At 38.4% G+C, this 24,204-nt stretch overlaps 1 protein-coding gene across 3 annotated transcripts in view; it reads right to left on the minus strand.

The window, feature by feature from the left end:
- Positions 1 to 24,204, minus strand: part of RSU1 (Ras suppressor protein 1) — a 104,795-nt gene that overhangs the window by 53,601 nt on the left and 26,990 nt on the right. For all 3 annotated transcript variants that reach the window (XR_001875178.1, XM_017817198.1, XM_017817199.1), the window contains exons 4-8: positions 23,273 to 23,393; positions 19,766 to 19,884; positions 18,215 to 18,297; positions 17,829 to 17,943; positions 4,541 to 4,673 (exon numbers count right to left, since the gene is read on the minus strand). Coding sequence is in view for 2 of the 3 variants with exons in the window: in XM_017817198.1 (XP_017672687.1) it covers positions 4,541 to 4,673; positions 17,829 to 17,943; positions 18,215 to 18,297; positions 19,766 to 19,884; positions 23,273 to 23,393 (571 nt within the window). In the remaining variant the exon portion in view is untranslated. The remainder of the gene's footprint in view (positions 1 to 4,540; positions 4,674 to 17,828; positions 17,944 to 18,214; positions 18,298 to 19,765; positions 19,885 to 23,272; positions 23,394 to 24,204) is intronic.

Raw genomic sequence — 24,204 nt, forward strand, 5'->3', positions numbered from 1 at the left:
ATTTTGTTGAGACTCTTGACTCCAAACTGACTGCCTCGTGGGGAAAACCTGCTTTCTAGAAACTTAAAAATGCTGACTGTTCCATCATAATTCTGCCTCACTGGAGTAAGGAGGTCAAACAGGGAAACAACAATTATTAAATATAAAGTGTTAAAAGGCCATTGCTGGGTTTAAGGACAGTTCAAACATGCTTGAAGTCTGAATGCTAATCTAAGCACTTGGGACTCTTTTGTTTTAGCTTTGATTACACGACCAGCAGACAATGACTGCAATAGACTCTGCTGTGATAAAAGCAAAAATCACTATCCTTTCTGTAGCAGATATAAACATGCAAAGAAGCAAGTTTCACATGAAGACTGTTTAAGAGCACATGAATAATTCCAGAAATGCATCCAAAGAGCAGCTTCCTGGATTAACTCTGCTGTAAATGCCAGCAACCAAACCCACCCACTGGTACCAATTGCACATCTCAGCTTTACCTCAGCTTAATCAAATCACTAATTTCTTACACAGATCCTGAGGAGCATCACAGGATTTTCATTCTTCATAGGAGCTTAATTCACTGTTTTCTTTCAAACATTTATGTCTGTCTGCACTTATCTAAGTACATTGTAACCACTAAATCGCACAATCCATCATCTCTTTGTCAGTATCCTACACCAAGAAGATCCTCTGAGAATATGCTTACAACATAAAGGTCACTCTGAAAGTTGACTAAAGGCATGAATAAAAAATAAAACATTTAGTTAAGCCCTTTGTGGAGATAAGGTTGCCATTACCCTTTACTGTTTAAACAAGTTCTTCAACTGCTTTTCAACACTATTGTGACATCACATAGAGAGTTTAATGGCAGCTCCTGAGTATATACAGAATCAAAGCCAAAACTGAGCTTACTAAAGTTTCAAAAAGTTACACAGCAGTGAGAGATTAAGAATCATTATATACTTGGCAAACTGACCTATTTCCAAATGATGCTGTCACAGGATGATATGTGCAGTGGGCGTATTTTAGCCAACAAAAGCTAGCAAAGTGCCAAGAGCTGCTGAATTTCCTGTTAAGAATTAAGAGCCCCTCCACACACATTTTCCACTACAATATATGGCCCATCTTTTTGTCAGCACAAGTCTTTCCTGAAAAATTAGAGTTGAGAAAAAAAACCACCGGCCACCTTTTCTCTTGAAAAGTAAGGAAATTAAAGGAAATGAAAAAAGATACAAAGTAAGAAGAGCTGATCTGAGGGTCCTACTGGTTAATGTGCTTCTGAAGCAAAGTGCAATTCCAGTTTTATACTTGGTGCGTGAGCACCATGTAAAATGGGAGTGTGAAAATGTAAAAGTATGCGAGACAAATGACATTTTATCTTTAGACATAGTCATCCCTCATGGGTGTCATGCCTACTTATCAATTAATCACTAGAGCATGAATATCTTAAGACAAGGCTAAAAATGAGGGGCAATTTTTCACTAAATATGCTTGAAACAGCCAGTACATTTCACAAAGGAAAGAAGAGGTTTGTGATCTATTTCGCAGTTGCTTCGTAAGTGCAACCTCACAAAACCTGAATGGAGATCCCTGACACTGACTGCTGTGATGACTTGTGCCAGCCATCAGTAGAAACCTCAAGGCTTAGTGAGTGCGTTGCCAAGACTCAGTGAGTTACCACTTCCTGGCTAAATTAACAGCAACTGAGCAACTATGAAGTTCTAGCCATTGCAAACATCAAATAAGAAGTATTAGCATAAATCACGTAGTGAAATGTAACTTGATAAGCCTCTGAAACTTGGCACTTTTGACTCTATGAGCATGCCCTCATTGTCTTGGCTAGTATAGACAACATTAAATATGTAAATGAAGTAAAAATCAATATTTCCTATCAGCTAGCAAAAGAAATGGGCATAGGGAGACAAATACACCCTCTGGAGCTCAAAATTCATCTGCCATACAGATGCGTAGGTCTGGTTTATGGAAGTCCACATCTTCTTGTACCTGCAAGTAAACTTACTGATCTGATGGTTCATCTGCTAATATATGTTCTATTCTCTCAGTGTTTTAAGTGAGGTTATCTAAACAGCATTCTATCCAATCACCCATTTAACTATACTGTTTTGCCTCACAGTAAAAGTTAAGCTGTCTGGATCTATTAAATGTTGCAAGATATTTTTTTCTTTTGGCAGAATGATATAAAAAAACCTACCAAAAACCCAAGAGCTTAATTTTCCTTAGTTATATACCTGCAGGGGAAAATACTACATTCACATCTCAACCTTGTGATTTGCTTAATGAGAAAAAAGACACACTGCTTGGACATAGCTCTGAAAGAAAAAGGCAGTTGAAGAAAGTGTATAGCTGTTAGCAGGAAAAGACCAGCATTTCATCACAAAAAGCAGTTTTGATTTCTTCTGCATGTACACACCTGCTTTTGTGTACAATAATGCTACTAAGAGCTGTTACCTAGACCATGCCATTGCCTTTGAGTTTTAACACCTAAAACCAAATGCAAACAGAAAAATGTCTGTATGAGGTGGCATCCTAGTAATTCTCAGATCACATATTTAGAGGAAACTGGAAATAAGGACAATATTTTTCAGCAGGAAAATCCACGAACTCTCTTTATAGGAGATGAAACAAGTAAAATCAGGAATCAAAGGAAGTTACTAGTGGGATTCTAGCAGAATTATACAGATATTTTTATTATTTAAATATAAAATGCTGAAAATACAAAATTGACATCTAATTATTAACATGTTCCTGCATTTGGTTTTCCTCACTAAATTTTGAAAATTATGACATTTTAACATAACAAGCTTCTAATATCAAAGTTGAAGTCATGAATGAGCCACAGAAAGATCATCTGATTTTGATTTTTCTCCTTATTAATGATCAGAGTCTGATTTTGCTTACACTGTTAACTATACATGCTTCAAACATTTACTGTGGATAAAATAAAAACCAGCCTATTAACCAAAAAGACACTGTTATGCCTCAGCAAAGAACAAGACACTAAACATAATATGGCTAATTTAGAACAAAGAACAACAGCTGAGGTAACTGATGAATTACAGAACCTTTTTGTCAATTTTGATTGCACAAGGAAAGTTGCCAGAGCAGTTTAATATACTCACAGTTATAAATTTTTATTTATTTTTTTTTATTATGGATACATAACAACAGTCCCCACACCCCCAACCAAACTAAATGTAGGTCAAATTCTCAAAACCGCACTTCAATCCTTGAAACTTTGCTGTCTTCATGATGCCCAGAGTGGTCCCTCTGAGAAGGGCATGAGGGTCCCTAATCTACATTGCTCAGCAAACAGAAATATAAGATTGACAATATAAAACGAAATTACGAAACATTATCAAGAAACCTGGATGCAGCTACACAATAGACTGTGGGAAGGAATGGTCCAAGGAGATAGGCAGCCGTTTCCCTACACCATGTCTGTACTACAGAGTACTACTGTAAGGAGGGTGTTGCAGCCTACTTAAATCTATGAATAAATCTGTCTTGAGAACATATATTACACCACAAATATCAGGACACTTCTGAGACACAATTTTTGCAACCACTCTCCCATCTGTGGTTCTTTTCGCTTAAATTCTGTAAATGAAGAACGGCCTACAAAAGCCATTGCTGAATCACTTAGTTTCATATAGAAATTTACATCTCAGTTACTTAATGGAATCTCCCAACCGTCACTCGTGAATACTCTTCTCTGGTAATTTTGTTCAGACAGATACCATATAAAAGATTGTCAGAAATGCTTCTAAATTGTTAAAAGATATTGTTTAAATAAAGGGGAAATGCAAAATCTATCTTTCCAATCCAGAGGCTGTATTGTTGTTGTATTACCTACTGCAGCTAAGAAGACAACAGCAAGATTGCTGTTAAGACACCTAAAAATCCATCTGAAGTTTTACTGTGGACTGGTAAAATGAAGATTTTTACTTAAAATAAATATTTCAATTCAGTGCATGATAGAAGACATTATTTCATAAACAAATTCTTAGCATTTGTACATGGAATTTTTCACTAAAATGGAGAAGCCCGAGCACACAGCTTATTTTACACTGTTCAACATTTACACTGTTGAAGAAAGCACTAGTACCTACAGGGTTGTAGACTTCTGTAAACCAGTCCAGATCAAAACAGTTTTGAATTCTGGACATCTCTCGAAACATAACAACAGGCATCCAAAACCTCAACAATTATCTATTTCAATCTATAAAACCTTACCGTACATACTTAAAATTAATACTTCTCAAAAGACTTGTAATGCTCATTCTTTTACACCTCTCATGTTCCACAGAAGTAAACAACACATGTGGGACAGTATCAAACAGTTTCTGAGCTTTCTTAACGTGTTTACATGAATCTTATTTACCCTTTTCTTGGCAAAATTCCTTAATATAAATGTACAGGCTTGCATATTTGCCCTGAATACCAAGTCGCTGCATGGATTATGAAAGAAGTGTGTAGCCAAGCACACTACAGGGAAAAAACCAAACACCACAGCTACAGTATATAATGTAATACTTACTATTTATATGTTTCTGAACGAATGTATTCGAAAACATGAGATACTCCAAGCTGGAACTGGTCAGCAATAGGGGTAACCCAAGGATTGTTCTCTGCTTTGAAGACTTGCTTTTGACCAGTCAAATCCAAATTACCTGAGGGATTAAACAAAACAGCATATGAAAAATACTTGAAACATTAAAAATTTGAAAGAAATACCCTCTGTGCATATAAAACCTTTTCATTCGTTTCAGAGAGCATGGCCAAAATAAATGCAAGCATTTCAGCCTTAACACAGAGGAACAGGAGGACACAGTAGTTCCCACTCTCTTATTTCAGTGCTGCTACACACTGCACAGCAGGGTTGAACTCCACCCACTGCATATTATATTTATTCATCAAGTCAGTTTTAAGCAGGACCTGATAGCGCATAGGTGTGGGCCCTCTCCACCATGATCTGCAGGAACAAAAGGAGAATGATGCTTCGGTAGGAGTCTGCTCTGCTTGGCATTGCAGAACATTTCTCAATTCCTCCTCCAAGCAAAACACCAACAAGCAACGCCCAACAGGCTTTTTGTCCTCTCAGTGCCAGCCTGTTGTCTGAACTGAGATCCTACCCTAATCTGTGATTAGAGTGCCATACACTCAGAAACACAAACGAAGAGCATCATTCTTGTAGCATGCCAGTTTTACCTATTCTGTTGACAGGAAGACTTAAGAGACCTATTATGGGTTTGCTCGGGGTTTTTTGTTTGTTCGTTTTTTAAATGTTTACCACTCAACCCCAAAACAATCCACGCTCCACTGAAACTTGACGTGTGAAACTGACGTGTGATACTTTCCCGTCGTGCACAACACCTCATGACTATGGATACTAAGGGCTGAATTCCAGGACAGTCTAGCCATTGAAATACTTTGTGTTCTTTAAATTAAAATAAGAAATCTATGGTACATTTTCAATTTATTTTTGTGAATTTTATGATGAAAAGAGGCCTACCCTCCCCATAGAAATCTAAAATAACTAAAAAAAAAAATTCTTTAACCATGGGGAACAAAACAAAACAAATTACAGGGTTTTGAAGACTGACTGAGCCAAGCTGTTGGAGAAATCCAAAATCAACCTGATGCGCCAAATTTCCAAAATGAAATGCCTGTTTAAGTGCAGGCAACGGGAGCTGCTGTGAGCCCTGTGCTTGCTGCCCACGCCGGCTGCACGTTCTACATGACAGCTAATCCTTGGCGCGTTTCTCTCTGTAAAAGGGGTTAACAACAATTAAAGACAGGCTATTATACTGTGTGAAAAGATGCCATGCATCTCATACTGGCCTATCACCGAGTCACCATTACCTTAACAAGCTCATCTGCCAGCTGTCTGTGGCAGGTTGGTTTGAGCTCACAGCCCGTCAGTCAGGCGGCAGCCGCCGCGCTCCGCACGCTCCAGTGCGCCTCGTTAGGAGCCTCGCGCCCGTCTCCTTTATTAAAGGACGCGGCAGCACTGTTCTAACAAGGATCAGGAAAAAGGATTAAGTACTGTGACAAAGAGGACCTAATAAGCTAGAAAGCAGTGCATCTAAATCTGTGCTGGCTGAAGGCGCAGGCTGGTGCTGCTCACTATCCAGCTCTCAGGTGGAAGCTGCCGGGGAAGCCGGCCAGCGTGGCGATTAGCCGTAACCCTCTGACCAGGGCTGCTGTGAAGATCATGTATCACTCAGGGTTTGCTTTGCAACTGTAAATTGGATTTCCCATTTTATTACCTGCAAAAAATCCCATACTTTGCTCTCCAAAACTACCAACACTCTAAGCATTCTGCAGGTACTGCATCAGGGTAAAACGATCAATCTGTGTACAACTAATAAAAACAATTAAATCTGGGGAGGAAAGCTTGGCTCCATCATGAGTCAAGTTCAATGCCACCTACAGGACTAAGTCACATGTTCCCAAAATCTCAATAGGTCTTGGCTGAATCCTCTCGACCCGAGCTGTGTCAGAAATTTATCATCCAGGGAAGGTTGCCACATATTTCCATTCCCACAGTGCAGTGTGCTCATTTCATTTCTAACACCCGTTTAATACTAGTATGGCCTGTTTAAATGTAATTAATTGTAATAATTACTACTCTACTACAGCTGAAGAAATCTTACAGCAAACGCAGGACTGCTCAAGTAAAATGATCTGTAGGTCCCCATGCCAATGTAATAGCTTTATTTTCCTCTGTCTTCTGTTTTTCCCAAAACACATTGGAGGCAGGTACAAATATTACTTTTTACCTTCAGAGGGAAGAGGGAGGCAGAGACCCTAATTAATCTAATTACAGAGAAACGGGGTACACAAAAGTTCGGCATCCGCACTGAAATCCACCCCTCCTTGCCCAGGATGTCCTTCTGGGAGTCCTGCCAGCAGCAGCTGGCCTGGCAGCCCATCCCACCGGCCACCTAGAGCTGGAGTGAGAGCCCAGGGATTTTAAGTGAAGAATTTAATCAAGTGCAGTGGTGAGAAAAGGAACAATTTGTCTGTCCTCGTGGAAAGCACCAGGCAGAGAGTGGGTGCTTCTCTGCAGGTGAGTGGGCTTCCTCACAGAAGGTAGGAAGGACAGGGCAACCGATGCTTTAAAATCCTCCCCGTTCAATAATAAAATTTCCATATAGAAATGAAGGACAGAAATGGACAGAAATTAAACAGGATAAGAAGTTACAGAGAGACTGCCCCACCTCATCAGCACTAGGGAGGAAATGGCATCTAACACTCCAGGCACAAGGCAAGCCACTTGAGCACAAAGAGGCCGCATAATTAAAACTGAGACAAAAGGGAAACGAGTCACTCCTGCACCATACATTGCTTGAGGCCATATCCTGGTGTCCTTTCTGGGTGTACCTAATTCTGCTCTGGCTGCAGGACATCCATCAGTCCCAAGCACAAGGCCAAAGTCTCAGTAACATCTCAGGAACAGTACATTCAGGGGTAACCAAACACAGGAGCGCTGCACGGACTCTTCTGCTGCAGTGCACCAAGACAAACCCAAGGGCGCGGAAGAGATGCTGACACCCGCCTGAAGCAATGGCTCTGGTACCAGGTTCACTGCAGGAGAGCTGTGCAACTGGACACCTTACAGATGTGTCCCTGTCCCTCCCATCCCCAATAGTCTCCTTTTTTATGGTAGCACCATGTTAGGAAATGCTATTACTCCATCCCTGCAGCACTAGAGCCATTCACCAGGGAAAAAGCTATGGCAGATGCGCCTTCATGCATATTGTCTAACAGCAGCATCAGCAGAACACCATCCCCAGGGCTTTAGGAAATTTATATACTGTTCTGCTACACAGATCACATCAAATCCCTCAGATATTTTTAGTAAGCAAAATACAAAATTGCTTCTAGTAAAAACCCAGCACTGAAGATTCAATCACAAAACATATTAGGGTTGGAGAGTGCATTGGTCATTGCTGTTTTGTTCTTTTCATGCACATCAGCCTATTAAAAAATATTTATCATCTCTAAAATTCGGCATAACTTGTTGACTAAAATTGTATTTCTTCATTGTGGACTTAAGGTTCTTGATATTCTGCCTTACTGAAGGAGATCGGCTCCACCGAAATGCATCACAATCATATGCCTCTGGTAAGAGAGGAATAGCCCGTTATCTTCAAGACTAGTCAGCACAGCCCCCTTCCTAGATCACATAAATGTTTTTCACATTATTTTTGAGTGCTTCTAAAACTATTCTAATAAATGATCAAAGCTACACATTCCAGAACCCAGGTCTAACATGCTTAAAGAATATTCAAGTCCTGAGTCTGAAGGATACTTTTTTTTACAGTTTCTACTTTCACTAAACATAGATTTCCAAATAGGAGGAATGCAAAGTGGACATATGCTGCTACCAGCAAGCAGACACTGAAAAGAGAAGAGTCTGGAAAGAGAAGAGCAGAGATCTAACAGCTGACTGCTGTGCATGACCAGCACAAAATGACCAAAAGCCTTCTAAAAGGAGCAGCCAGCTGTGTGATCTTAAAAATGCCTGATCTTGGCATTTTTATTCCTGTCTCAGCACTTATTGTATCTAAAGATGATCCTGAATCCTTAAGTTTGATTGGATCAGTGTGACTTAACTTCTGTGTTTAACTCACCTTAAAACCAAATTGCTCCTAATGCCCAACTACTAAGCTGTGCAGACCTGAAAACTGTCTGCTGTGTGAACCTCTTATTGGCTGCCACCTCGGAGCTACAGTAAATAGATCTACACCAGAACTCTTGAAAATTCAAGGGCAAAATCAAAGTATGCATATTTTTAATTTTAAAGTATTCTAACTTAAACCATCCATTGACTAAAAGTACCATTTATCACTGCTTACATTCAGAGCTTCCACCGCCATGAGTGGACAGAAGGCACATCTCATATGACAATGAGCACATCCCATCCTGACTGACATTAAAAGGAAAAGAAGGCAGCTACAGTTTTCCTGCACCTGTCTCAATGAATCTATCCTGCATTTGAGCTAAAACACGATCATTAATGTTTCTTGTTATTTTTCCTTCAGTGCTGTTGAAATAAAGAGTGGTTGGTGTGAACATTCGTGTTGTGCTCAACTGCCTGCAAAGGTCAGAAAAGAGCTCATAATAGAAAATAAAATGATGCCTCCCACAGTCGTGTTTGCAGACAGTGTCAGAGCCAGTAATAACACCACCTATCACTTTGACCAAGGGTGTCTCCAGACTTCCCAGGCTCCTCCTGTCTATTAGATCCAGCCTGTAAGCGCCTCTTACATACTAGAAGCCCATCATCCTCTCGTGATGTATGATGTATGAAGTGTGTAATGTTTACTCCATGTATGTATCCTTGATGTACAGTAAGGTATGACTAGGGTACATGGGCATTACTTAAACACAAGAAAACAGAATGAACGCAAACCTGGATTGTCCTTTCCACTTGAACACCCCTTGGCAACACTTTAAATACTTTCAAAAATTAAAAGGTGAAATTAAGTAATTAAACAACTCTGACATTTGAGAACTGAACATTGGCATTCAACATAAGAAACATGATCCTAGCTGTAAAATGCCAGATCAACGCTTCTTTGTAATGGTTTAAATTCATCCCCAGTGGAGCTTCATTAAAATCAATGGAAATAATTTTTAGCCTGTATACTGTTGAGTTTCACATCTGTGTCCCATTGATACTCTGACTCACATCCCAGCCTACACTGTACTTTGCTGACCTCAAGGACAGTCCTCAAGCTGTAACACATCCCTTTTAGTGATTCCTCTTAAGACTGCAATTTAAATATTCTTTCCCTTTACCACACAAAGGTCTTACTCTCTGTCATACATGTGACAAGAAGAACAAAATTAGTTTTATTATTTAGATATAAATACCTTTGAATCCTGTTTTATTAAACCCTAAGTAAGGGATCAATCCACTACACTAAATTTAAACCTAGGTTATATGTAAAAATATGTCTGTCCTGGCTTGTTTTAGATTTGCTTTACACTACAGGGCTTATAATTTTTATTACTTTTGTGGCATTTGCTTTGTCTCAATAGAGAGAGAGACTGGTTTAAGCATGGGGGTGGAAGAAATATCATGACTATTATGTCATAAAAATGATGCCAAAACAATTAATTGTGAATGATGTCTTAAAATCTGTGTTAAAAAATGAAAATATATACTGCTTTCTATGGCACAAAGTATCGTAATAAGCAAATTATTTTTACCCTGATCTTAAGTACATGTAGACTGTGCATCAGTAACTCATACCATTTCTATAAACAAGTAAGATCATCTCTGTTTTGAAGACCTCTATCATTTTTGAAGGATTAGTAACAGAAGAGAGTAGATTTAAACAGTATTTATAAAGCAGCATTAAGACAACAGAGAGCAAAGTCTTCTTGTACATAAGTGAGGTGTGACTCAATCTCTTTGGAACCAGCAGTAATATTCACAGAAATATTCACTATGATAAACAAATCTAAATCTCCATAGCATATGTCGAAAATGTAAATTTGGTTATTGATGAGCTTCTACGCACTAAAAGAGAACAACTAATAAGTCTAAACCCAGACTGAAATGCCTCCAAAAGATGGATCCCAGGAACATTTTTGCTCTCTCACCCATACATTCTTGTACTGGAGAAGGTCTAACAGTATCACTTCAAGTCATCAGTACTTCAGAGAACCCCAACATAGCATTTGTGGCAGTTCTACACAACAGGGGAAAAGGTTCAAGCCTTAAATAACAAGCAATCAGATTCAGTACATGCAAATTAACCAGATACTCCAGAGCACCCCTCAGACAGAAGCAGGCTGGACATCTTCCTCTGGCTCCTTTCCTAACCACACAATGGGAATGCCTGCAACCTCGCATATGAGTGTTAGACAGGAAGCCTCAGGGCAAAAGAAGGCTGAAGGAGCAACCTGAAAGCCAAACACTGAAGCCTAAGCCCATCCTCAGTTTTACAATTACTTTCAGGGACAGAAAACAGGAGTGCAGATATCGCAATATCACACATTATTCCAACAACTTCTTAGATGTAAATGAGAACTTCCAATAACGAGTTCAGAGATGACACCCCAACTTCAGAATTCACTTGAATACATCTAACTGTAGATCTCTGTGTCAGTTCAGTAGTTGAATAGCTTACAGAGACTTTTCAAACACAAGAACATCTGGTCTGAAAAACATCAGGAGATGGAGGCTCTGCCAGTGGTGTCTTGTTCAAACGGTTCATCACTGCCAAAATACATTCTTTATTTCAGTGCTGAACTAAGCTTAGTTCTAAAACACTGTTGCTCCCTCTGCCCATCTACAAGGGAAAAGACCAACTGTGCTTTCTTCTCACGGAGTTAGTGAGGATCAGCAGCCAAGTCTCCTCTCACTCTTCACTTTGATAGGTTATACAGAGTCTGATTATTCTGTGATACTAATACATAATAGCTACTCCCTTTGCTTCAACTCTTAGTAAAAGGAACACAGCTGAAATAAATAAAGTAAAAGTAGACCAACTAAATCTTGGAATTCTTTACCCTTGATTTAAATGTGAAGTGATATAAGGCAAAGTGGTATTACCTCAGCTACACCTATTACAATTGTATTGGAAGAAAATTTTACTCTCCAGCATATTTCATAGAAGAGAGTTTAAAACAAAGTAAATATAGTCCTGAGATATTTATACAAAATCCCAACATCATAGCAAAGGTCAGCCAGAATCATTATAATGGGAAGTCTGACACTTCAGCATGTGTCAAGACTGAAGATGAAGCCTGGGAAAGACAACAGAATGGATAAAACGCTGAACTACTCCCTTAAACCATACCCTTGCATTTCCATATTCAGGTGGCTGCAGGAGTAGTTAACTCTCTGGGAACAAGGGGAGAGCTATGGAAATTTCTACCATCACAAGACACAACAAACTTGACCTTAGCAGAATAACTAGTAGAAAGAGTAAATAATAACAACACTCACAGATGAAAGCCATAAACCAGGAACTTATTTAATGCAGCACACAAGGCACTCCTTGCCTAACAACGCTCTGCTAATGGCTTGTACTGCCACATGACAAATCATGCTGTTTCATCAGCCAAACTCCACCACACACAGCCTTCAGGTACCAGGGCAACCAGCCCAGCTGATGCCATCGTGTTGGTAGCTAGGAGGAAAGGCAGAAGAAAGAGCATTTTGACAAAAATCCAAGAAATTACTTCAAAATGTACTTTTTAAACTATATTCTTTCTAAAATTATTTCAAATTACTTATAACTTGATTAAATTCATTTCTCCCACATCCTCACGTAAGAGCAAGACCATTTACTAAAAGACTTACAAATACTGCTAAGTTTCACCGATTTCTCTTTGAAAGGTGACATGTTGTACTGGAAACACCATTTCCTTCACTGCTCTGTGTGAGATCCCTGGCACTGACTGGGATCTCAAGGGGCAAACCGACAGCCACTGCTAAGTGTTCCCAGTGAAGAAACCCAAGGAACACACTACGCAGCAGACGGGTTTTAGAACAAAGGAAATTAATGTGATGTCAAAGTAGTTTAACATCAAAGACACTTTAATGGCACAGGAAGTATTACAGGCTTAGAGGATCAGCATCCCAATTTATTTTGAAATATATTGCACATTTTTTCTAGCATCAGAAACTCCCCTGGGATTCTCAATTACACAGGAATTCAACAGAGCATTCCCTCTTTGAAGGGTCCCTATCAGATCAAAATATAGTTAATTTTAAAAAATTACTTCAAAAAGGATTCACTGTATTGTTTTTGCCCCACACCTTTGAAATTTCCATTCAAACACAGGTTGCCAAGAACTCAGAAGAGCAAACCACTTTTAAGTACTGTGAAACAAAATGAACCAAATATAACCACAAATGCAACGTTTACTCAGATTGGCTCTAATTATGGTACTCTTACCTACAACAACTCTAACACAACAGATGAAATATCTGCTCACAGAAACATCATTATTATGTTGATTATACTTATAATCAGAGTACAGTCAACATTAGGAGAGCCCACACACACACTGTAGTCATCTGGGAAGTGACTGTAAGACTGGTATATTTTCAAAACTAAAGCAAGATCAAATCTGCATCTTGAAAAGTTTGGCAAGAATTACAGCAGTATAAGGAAAAGAATGCCTGTGGTGTAAATCTAAATAATGGGTTATAGAAACATCTTCCTGTGTATAATGAAACTGCAGAGTTGCCCTCTTGCCATACACCTTAATCCCCACCAAATACTCTCCGCAATCATCCTGGTTTCTAACTACATAACAAGTGCTGGGGTTTAGTGGTTTTGGCTTTTTTTTTCATTTTTTTAACTTAAACCTAAAATGAGAATTACAATTAGAATATTCACAGATTTTCACAGAAGCTTTTCTACACAAATAGCCTCTCCATAGCCTATCTTGTTACATACATTTTTTCTACTGTTCCTTCACTAATAACTGCTACATCAGCAGTCCTAGAAAGCAAGTTACTTTGTTTATCCACCTTTGCCTTAGTTCCAAAAGTAGAAACATGTAAGTTTTTAAACTGTAAGGTATCAATTAGCTGTTCCAGTGCTCAGAACTGTGTCCAAAGAGCCCCAAGGTGTTCAGGCTTCCAACAAGCACCAACGACCTGTACTGCAGGTGTGAGCAGTGCTGTGCTGTGACACAGGTAGAGTGCAGTGACAATTTATACTAAAATAAGAAAAGTTCGGCATTTACGTCAAGTGTATTTAGAAAAGAAATATCTTTTGTGAAATAAGTGATTCCTGTGTTTGCACATGCCTGTTATAATTACCTAAGTAAACTGCTATTTCGATTAATATTAATTTGAACAAACAACTGCAGCAACTACTTTGTGTAATATAATATTAATTCACAAATTCTAGAGCCATTTCAAAAGCCTAAATTTTAAAAGGTCTTCTCGTGATGGAAATTCTTTTGGAAGGATTCCTTGGACTTTAAATTTAAAGCCAATTCTTTATCCACAGAAGGTAATTTAGCTGTTCAAAACTAAAGAATGATGAAAGAATTACTTAGCCATTCTGACACAGAGATTTAATTTACAAAATGTTTCATGCTCCTTAAAAAGGAACACGGCTACTTACCCCATCAAGATCTTTTTTTTAAAATGCTTGAATTTTCTACTTTTCAAATATGTATGTAACTTTACACTTTTGATAGTGTTTCCCTTTACCTGAGGAAATTATTTGATAAACTAGAACAGTATTGAATAGCAACTTACAAGCCACAGATGCCAACATTCAATTTTGAAAAAGGAGGATGGTAAGCAGAAATGTATTCTTAGAAATCTGTTCTTCCATATGCATAAACATGAGCAAACCTCGTGTACTTGCGCACACGTGTATTGGCAGCAGGGTAATGCACACAGGCAATATTAGAATCTGGGGTTTAAAAATCATACCCTTCATTTTCACATCAAAACCTCAAACCTATAGATAAGCTGGTTACATTCTCTGGGTGGCTATTTAGTGACATCTTTGTGAATACTCTGCACCATACACCACCCTTACAGTCCTGACTCTGCTAAGAAAACCTTTATTGTGGTACATATGGGTGCACCCAGATGACCATACAATGAACATTAAAACACCATCACTGGTGATTCTAATTGCATCTACCACTTATGTGGTTCCTGTTTCTATTCAGTTTTCCTTCCAAACACCATTCTCATTGTTAAATGGTCAGAATACACAAAGAGACAGATTTAGTGCCTCCTTGGCAATTTATATAACTGACTGCAACTCTGTTGTTGCAGTGAATCATGATTTATTTGTCTCACAATGCAGCACATAACCTTTTAAATGCTAGGGAAAAAAATGCCAGTGCCTCTTTAAAGTTTATATATGACTGCCCACCACCATTCCTCATGAACGAGGTTTTGAGAGACAAATGATAAAAACAAGCTGCAAATTCCACCTACCTACTCCTGGCCATTTCCTGTGTTCATCACTCACACGTACTGTATTTACAGACAACCAGACCACCAGTGCATTCTTTTAGTGCCCTCGTTTCCTCCTGGGCAGGAATATTTTTCTCAAATTAGTGATAGGTATTCTCTGCTAAACACAAAGAAGGATAATGCCAATCTCCCTTTCACTGCTGCCACGTTCAATCACATCAGGTGACATTACAGGCAGGCTGTAGGGTTTTATTTATTGTCATCTCTCTCCACACCAAAGTTGCAATCCCAAGGCCTGTTGCCTTTTTACATACCCTATTCTCCATGCCTTCTTCTGCACTTATTTCCATCACCTTCAAAAAACTGTTTAATGTAACACACACATGCCATTCTCCTCATCCAAATACACTGTTTTATCCTGATATTTTATACTGTGCCCATCTCCCTGGTAAATGAACATGTAATGACTCTCTGCTGTCCACCAGTGCCCAAACTAAGCCAGTCAAAAGCCTTCAGCAACTTTAATTATGAAAGTGATAATGAGAGAGAAAAGACTGTTTACTTTAAATGGAACAGCAGTAGCTCCAATTAATGCAAATAGGACCTACTCACTGCAAAACTATTTACCCAACATGTACAGCAAAAAGTATTTGGATAGTTCTGAGTACATTATAATTCAATTTTAAAAATTTAGGAGGGAGAACTCGGACCGCAGACAAAGATGGTTTTCCCTCATGTGGTGACTATGGCATTGGCAGTCCACGCAGTAGGTTCCAACCCTCTCATACCACCTGTCATTGGCAGACTTTAAAACTGACTGCAAAGGTGTGTGTGCTTCTCTAAATTGCCTTCACTTGCAGAAGGGAAAACAGGGCTGCAGAGATGAAGTGATTTTCTAACCACTCAGAGATTCACACTTGCCTGTGGCCTACTCCTACTTGATCTCAAACAACCCTTCCAAAGCTACCCTGGTGTTCCATTCCCTAGATGTGTGCCTAGATGTTTAATAAACAAGAACATTACTTTTGACAGTAAATATGCCTGCAAGTTGCACAAGTTACAACTCTAGACTTCAGTGTAATGTTCTTTGGAAATATACTTCGAAATCTATTTTAAACATTTGAGATAGTTCTAGCATTATGCACAGCATAGCCTGTGATAGAAATTATGCCAACTGATGATGAATGAAGGTATTGAGCAAGGCCATAAATTCAATAAATTAATAAATTAAAAGTAAAATTTATAGAATATCTTTTGAGTAGTAAAGACCAGAGGTAACAAAGGACTTAGATGTGTCAATGCACCTCAGCTTGATCAGCTGGGGCAAAACTACAAGTCCTTTTTCTAACAGACTGTGATACGGTTCTATAATGCAAACAAATGCTAAATAAATGGAAAAACACTTCCCCTGGCCGAGTTTTGCAGGTCAGTGCAAAATAAACATTGAGAACTTTCTTTCAAACATTTCCATTTCGGTTGGATTTTGATAGTAAAACCATTTAACAGGGATTTGCTGCTAAGCTTGTAAGGCAGTAGCATGTTTAGAATATTTAATTAGCCAAAGAAGGTGGTTAGACTCAGTGCAGCATTTAACGTTCACTTTCTGAAAAAAACACAAAGGCTGTAATTTAGGAAGCTACAGAAAAGTACATTTACAGATACTACACGCGTCTGAAATGTTACTGCTATTGAAAGAGACTTTATAAATGAATATTACTTACACAAAAAGCTAAAGAAAGTATACCTGTGTCAAGAAATAAACATCTGAAATGAAGGAAAAGAGAAGAAATTTCATCCACCAGTGGTGAGGGGGAAAGGCAAAAAACCCCATAGTGAGTAAATAAATAAGAGTCAAAACAAACATCTTCCCCTGCCTCACAGAAGAAAAGTAGACACAAAAAGCATAGGTTGCAGACTGTCACATTTAAGCACATAGCTGCCACATTCTCCAATGGGTCAATGCAAGTTCTTATGACAACAAATAATTTTACTTTATTACCCTAACTTTAGTCACTATCCTTCTGAGTTTTGGGAACTATTATTTGGAAGGTGCCAGTAGAAACAAAGCAGCTTCACCACGTAACAGTCCACAATAACAAAAACCAAGGAACAGACCCTGTGTAACAGCTGTTTCAAACATAGGTAGTTGATGGAGCTACATTATTCCCAATGAAAACATTTTTAAATATTTAAAGATCTGAAACCAAATTTTGGCTTGGGGTAAACAGGGACAATGCCCCTCACACAAAATGGAATACTGTAATGCAAATTCAGCAAAATCAGTAGAAAAAAATCAAAGAAAAACTCCAATTTATAGGTTAAAACGAGCCACCTATAACTGCATTTAAATGGCCAATATCACAAATTCAAAGTATATCAACCTGCTCCACTGCTTTAAGTGAAAGAGCTATCAATTCACTAAGAAAAGCAGGTTACTGAAAAACAAAAAATTCCTCTAATTTATCTATATTTCACTCTAGTTGATCAAACTCCCATTTTTACAGGAACACTCACTAAAAAGTCACTTATGCTGCTGTGCTTTTTGCTTAATATAATTCTGGCTAATCTAAATAGTGCTCTCAAAACCCAGTCGGAGACAAGAATTGTTTTGCAGACCCAATATTTATGATACATTATATAAAGTAAGATGCTATAAACAAATTGGCAGTCAGGTGTATTAATATACAGGAAAAATGTAACATGTAAAAAAGTAATAAAACCAAACACTCATCATCTTCCGGCTCCTCCTGTATATCCAGTAGGAGTCAAAAAGTGAGTATTTCTCAAGGAAAAGTAAATATTAGCTTATATAATGACTTAAGCATAATAATTTCAGAGGAAATACAGTGCATCATCGTTGTTATTAGAAAAATAAATAAATGATCATCCATAATCTTACCCAGTTCTGGGGGCAGCACAGTAAGACGATTTCCCTGGATATGCAGTTCCTTAAGCTGGGTGAGCTCACCAATTTCTTTAGGCAGTGATATCAGGTCATTGTCTCTAAGACTCAGCTAAGAACAAAAATAAATTCAGTCAGAACAATTTTCGGTTACCATAAAGCAGCTCAAAAGAGAACTCTACTCCCTCTTCCCCCACCATTCTCCTAAATGCTCAATTCTTCCAATTTATTTACAAGTGTCTTCTGGTAAACAAGAAATAGTTCCAGGTGTAGTGGTCTATTGCTGCAAACATAGCCTACCACTCTTCAAATTGACTGGATTCTATTCCTACAAGTGTTGCAAAAGTGAATTGATTTTCCAAGAATTTAGATAAATTACTTACTATCTGCAACTTTGTGAGCTTCCCAATATCTGGCGGCAGGATTTCAAAATCGTTGTCACTTAGATAGAGTGCACGCAGGGTGGCTGCAAATTAAATAGCAATATATAAACAGGGTGGCATATAACCCAACCATTTGAGGTCTAATCAATAAAAAGGAGTCAGGTTTGATTAATAACCCTGACTTGGTGGAAAGCCTTTGACATACCCAGGGCTCACAATAATAACAAGCAGGTCAAACTTAGATTTACTGGCTTATTGTATTGTTGATGAGTTCAAGAAAACACCTATATTCAAAAGGACTAGCACAATTAACAATTTCTGCAATAGTAATCTCTGGCAGATTCTGGCATATGGTATGAATGCTCAGATGTCAGAATACAGTCATTACTCTTTATTACCCCTGATTCTTATTTATTACATCAATTTGCATCCAAAACAAACATTTAAAAAAAAAATCTGAGTTTTTTTGACAAATACACATCTATGTTAAGCTCTACAGAAAGCATAACCTAACACTGGCAAAGAGATCTGAAATTAGAGCAATATAGAAAACTCAAACTGTGTAATTTGTAATTTCCATGCAAAGTCTCTATGAAATTCACAAAAAAAAAAGATGACCCAGCACAATCACGTAGCTTGCTATTATTGAATTAGCATACATGACAGTCTGAAAAACAAATTAAAATGGAGACTCACAAAGAACTATCAGGTGCAGCAGCAAAGAAGGTGGTCAGATCAGCGAAACCTCTCCTCCCCACCAGAGGAGATCCCATTTGTCTTACTCCTCCTCTTTTCATTTCAATAAATGTGACCATTTTTAATAACGCTGACTTAAAATTCTCCTCTGCCAGGTTACAATCACAACATCCCTCAGACAGTGGCACTCCTTCCTCTCCCCTCGCCTGTCACTTTGATGCTGAATGCACTGAACCTGAAGCCACTTCAGCAGAGTACATGGAAAAGATCGGTAAGGTAGCAGAACCACTGAAATCCAGAAAGTGCCAGAATTCAAGTTGCTTAGGCAACCATTTTGCACATATGCATCACAATACCTTTCTTTTAACTTGAGTGTATATTTTTAACATATGCAAAGGTCAGCTTAGGTCTACCATTCCTCCGCCAAGCTTTGTAACCCTAGTGTATGTTTTAACATACTGGACACTTCAACATCGACACGCTGATAAAACTATTTCAGTAACGAACCGTCAGGAACACATTTGTTTTCAGACTCAACACACAACAGTGCTGCAAAACTGTTTATTTTCCCCTGAGGCTTGCAACCCTCCTTGAAGTTTTAACTGAGTATGGGACACAAGGAAATATTACTCAGAAGAACTAAGCAAGTCTTCTCATGTCCAAAGGTGTCAGGTGACTGTATATCAGTGATAAATATTGCTGTGCTATGTAGAAGTATTCAAGATATATTAAAAGAAAAACATAAATATCAGAAAAAATTCTGCTGGATTTTGGTCTCCACCAAATAAATTTCAACTGCAGAAAGCAAAGCACCATATCATGAAGATTTGCAAGGTTTATAGAAAAGTTTCTTACTTAGATAGAAGAAGTTTCCTGGTAGGGAATTTTCATTTAAGTTGTTGTAAGTCAAGTCAAGAACTTCTAGAGCTGGTAAAGATCCAAAACCCCTTGGCAAGGTGTTTAGCCTGTTCATGCTGCAGGTAAAGAGGAAAGGAAAAGAACACGACATCAGCATTCACTTCATCTAGTAGGAATAATACAGGCCACAAGACTTGTTTTTTTCCCATAAAAAAATTTAATCTACATCAAGATTTCCTTTTGTTTTGAAAAGGAGTTGATGCTCCGAGATACTGAGCAACCCTCTTGACATGTGGATCTTTTTTTACTCTTTCACTCCAATAAATATATCCAAACTTAAGCACTCACAAGGGATTCTGTTTGTTATGTCAACCAGCAGCCACATCTGAAACATACAGCACAAGGGAGAGACGTATCACAGTGCCATGCTCAGCTTAAAAGTGTTCCACAGAGAAAGCTGGTTCTTGTAGATGACTAGCTAAACTACAAATTACCCTTTTGCACATCCTCTTGACCATGTGCCATTCTGCCATATACCACATAGTTCTTCACCATGGCACCAAATACAAAGAGGAATACCTCAACTGCACAGTATTTGTGTTCATTGATAACTGCTGCTCAAACCTCTTCTTAAGAACAGCAAATCTGTGTCACTAGACACATGGAGCATGAAATAAATAAAATGTCAGTCCTGTGATTGATAAGGCTTAATCTAAATATAGCTCAATCAGCCAGTCTTAAGAGGGTTTAGGATAGCAGTTCCCACTGGCAACAGCCATAACATAAGGAAAACTAAGAGAAGGAAGGGATTTCTCTGATAACCTGGAGCAGACAAGGCACAGAAAACAGTAACTTCTCTCTGACCTCAAAGAGCTTGAATAAGGTGATCCAGAGAGCTGCTGCAACAATGAAGGCAGGCACAGAGCTGGAGATCTCTTCACAGAACCTTACTGTTTGTGTATGAACTAGAGCTCTGGCTGTTTATCATATGAACAGAAAAGAATCACCTGGCAGTTTCATACTCATACTGCTCCTATTGCATGTACACCAAATATACACCTTGTGTGTATGGATCTTGCTTTAGTTGTCACCCGGGTTTGAAAGCAGAACAGAGAAGGTAGGCATCTTCAGGAAGAGCCTGTACAGGTAGCTATTGTCAAAAACGGGATTTTATTGTTATGTAATGACTGGAAACAAAGATGACCTTTCAGATGTTATCTCTAAACATATTCTAAATTTTCTCTTTTTGATGCTAAAGTGATAAAGAACAATAGTCACAACTGAAGTCAAGAGGAGATGATATATGAATGTATCTAACATTTAAAACTATAAAAACTCCAGTAAACGTACTAACAAATTTGGGTACCCAAAAATAAGAAAAGCTACACATCCATGGTAGCAAAGGCAGGAGAAGCACATACACCATTTCTTTCACAAACTCTCGTCTTTCCTCTCCCACTTTTGCATAAGTCGGCGCCACCAGAACAAGAACCTGTAGAGATCAGCTCTCTGTAGCTAAACTCCAGATGAACTCCTTCTTCCTCCTCATCCCTCATAAGGAGTCCTGTCATGGGCATACACCTACTATTGCTGCGTAGTAGTAATTATTAAAATACAGAAAGCTCCTCTCCACTATTGCTACTGCAGACTTGTCACTGTTTTAAAGACTGTTCTTTACAGCAAACAGGACTAAAGCAGATTGTTTTTCACTAGTGGCCCTGACAGCCTTCCCTTTTTTAACCAAAGAATAGGGTGAGAACGAATATTCTCCCTACTGACAATAGGCAGAATGGTATCTATCCTTTGGCATGCAAAGCGAACCAGCTCAAAGACCCTGCCCAGCACTATTTGGCCCTGTAAAAGTTCAAACACTGAGCTTGTGCCTCAGAAACTGTTCCTCACCTGTTGTCCGAATTTTACACTTTTAAGCTTTCAGTGTAGCAGTACATCTTTCCTCTTTCCACTCCACCACTTGACCTTTCTGCAACAAAACTCTCCCAAAAATAATCTCTGCTCTTATTCAAGCTTCCTCTCTCCCCTGGAGGACCGTTCTGAAGCCTTCTAACACATGCACTGCAGATGACAAAAGGGTTTCTTGGCTGCCTCCTAAAAAACCAGTAGGCCAGAAGAGTTTCCTCTTCACTGACTCCAAGGACCTGCAAAGCAGAACCCATTTTGCAGAGCTAAGGCTAGGCAGTAAATCCTGTACCTGGAAGATTATGTGTAAGGACAGGATTAAGAAGGAAGAGCATTTAATCTATAAGACCTTAGGCCACATGACACATGAAGGTGGCAACTGTGGTTCCAGACCCAAACGTCTGTTGGCCCTAACATCAAGCAGTCTTTTGCACTACATTTCTTTTTTCACTAATGAAGACTAGTATTTGAACTATACTAATAATTTTCACTGCTTTAATCCATGGGAAGTGCCCAACTTCTTCCTTCATGTACTGCAACATGTCTATAAATATGGATTTAACCCCCAAAATATATAGAATCCTGATTAATATTTGCTTTGAAAAGCAACTGTGGTTCAAACAGATATTAAGGAAAACTAAAGATGTACTATGACCAAATAAAGACCAGGGAAGACAGATCATCATTAAAACATTTACTGGCATTCCAATAGATGCAATTCAATTACCAGCACTTTACAAAGGTATCTAAAAGCAGGATACACAGAGCCTAGTGAAAATCGGTATTCAGAAGAGTTAGAAATGCTTAGTTTAAGGTGTTCAGAAGTTTGACTTTATAAAATACCAACATTCTTTCTATGAGAAGCCTATAGTGCTAAAGCTTATGCTTACCAGTGCTTTCCTAAATATTTACACTTTAATATGCCAATTTAATTTTAAGAAGGTCCTATGCTTTGTTTTCTTAATTCAAGAAAGTCCTCCACAACTGTAGTTATTATAAAGTATTACCAACTCTACTGGAATATATTGTCTGAACACTTAACAGAAACACTCCTGGCTCAAATTCAGTCAATACCAGCTCTTTGAATTAAATGCATACCACATCTAAAGATTTGCTGCTTCTTTTACAGGTTTAATATAAATTGAAATGTCTATAATCCCAGATTTGGAATTTTGGAATTAAAGTTCTAGATTAATGTGGAATCTTTTTTTTTTTTAAAGCAGAACAGGAAATAAAGCCTGATTCTTCTGCAGCAACTCCAGAAGTAAGAGGCAGTTGCTAGGGAAGTAAAATTCAATAATTGTTCAGTTTGACCTCAGTATGTGATGAATATGAGCTGCTTTGCCCTTAAATGGTTATCAGTATACCAGAGTAAGTGCTTGATCACTTCTAAGTATCTGCTTATTCAGGACATTAGCTGAACACTCTGAAGTCGTAATTGCCAAGTTATCCTCACAAATACTTGCAATAAGAAACTTCAATAGCAAAAAGAAACTTCAATTGCAAAAAATAAGAAGTTCCAGGTTCAGTTGCAATGACTTCTAATTGCACCTCTATTACAGAAAATTTTTGCATTAAGATACGCACCCAAGGTTCAGATGTTTGAGCTTCTGAAGGCTGCTAATCTGTGTAGGCAGCTCCTCAATCTGGTTGTTGAAAAAGTTGAGCACTTCTATATTTCTCAGGTCTGCGATGTTTGCTGGCACAGCTGTGGGAAAGTTTTCACAGTGAGAGACTGCAATTAGAGCAAGCTACCTAGACTAGAGATGCTTTTCTAGCACCTGGCGTTTGCAGTGACTGCAGTACAAGGAGCATCTCATTGTTACTGCAATAAAAGCAAAATTTATATTCAAAAAGCCTCCTATCTGGAATTCAAAACTTCAAAAATTACTATCAGAATTGTAAGATATTTTGACTAACAAAGACCACTGCAGAGAGAGAGACAAGGACAACAAATGCTCTTATAGACTAACAAACAGGCACAGGCTGTCATCTCAGTTCATGCAGCACAGACAGGTCTCAAAAGAGCAGAGCCTAAGAGACTCACATCATTTCATGATTTAAGTGGAAAAAAAAATGAATGATACAAGTAGTTATACCAAGACAGCAGTTGTACTAAAGGTCTTAAGCAACAAACAAAATAAAACCTCATTTTTAGCAATGGCCCGTTCTGTTTACTGCTTAAATAATCTAGTATCCAAGTTTTTGGTCATTTAAGATACATCAAAATTTATAAAAAATTAAGTTCAGCCCTAAAAGAAGAACTGTTTAGCCAAGCCTATTTTCAGTTACCTCCCTTGAGTGATAGACTGATCAATACACGCACATGGCTACAGTGGATTACCAACAGATCAATAGCTGGTTGTTATTATCTAGAAACATGAAATATAAGGCAGAAGCACAGTATGAATATGCCTGTGCTAATGAGGTTAAAAACCTATTCAGATTTGCATCTTTTCCCCCATAAACTTAGTGAGATTAAAGCAGCCAGCTGAGGTGTAAAGGAGGTTGGCAAGTCA

This window comes from Lepidothrix coronata, unplaced genomic scaffold, assembly GCF_001604755.1.
Source record: "Lepidothrix coronata isolate B3197 unplaced genomic scaffold, Lepidothrix_coronata-1.0 Scaffold59, whole genome shotgun sequence".
Taxonomy (NCBI): Eukaryota; Metazoa; Chordata; class Aves; order Passeriformes; family Pipridae; genus Lepidothrix; species Lepidothrix coronata.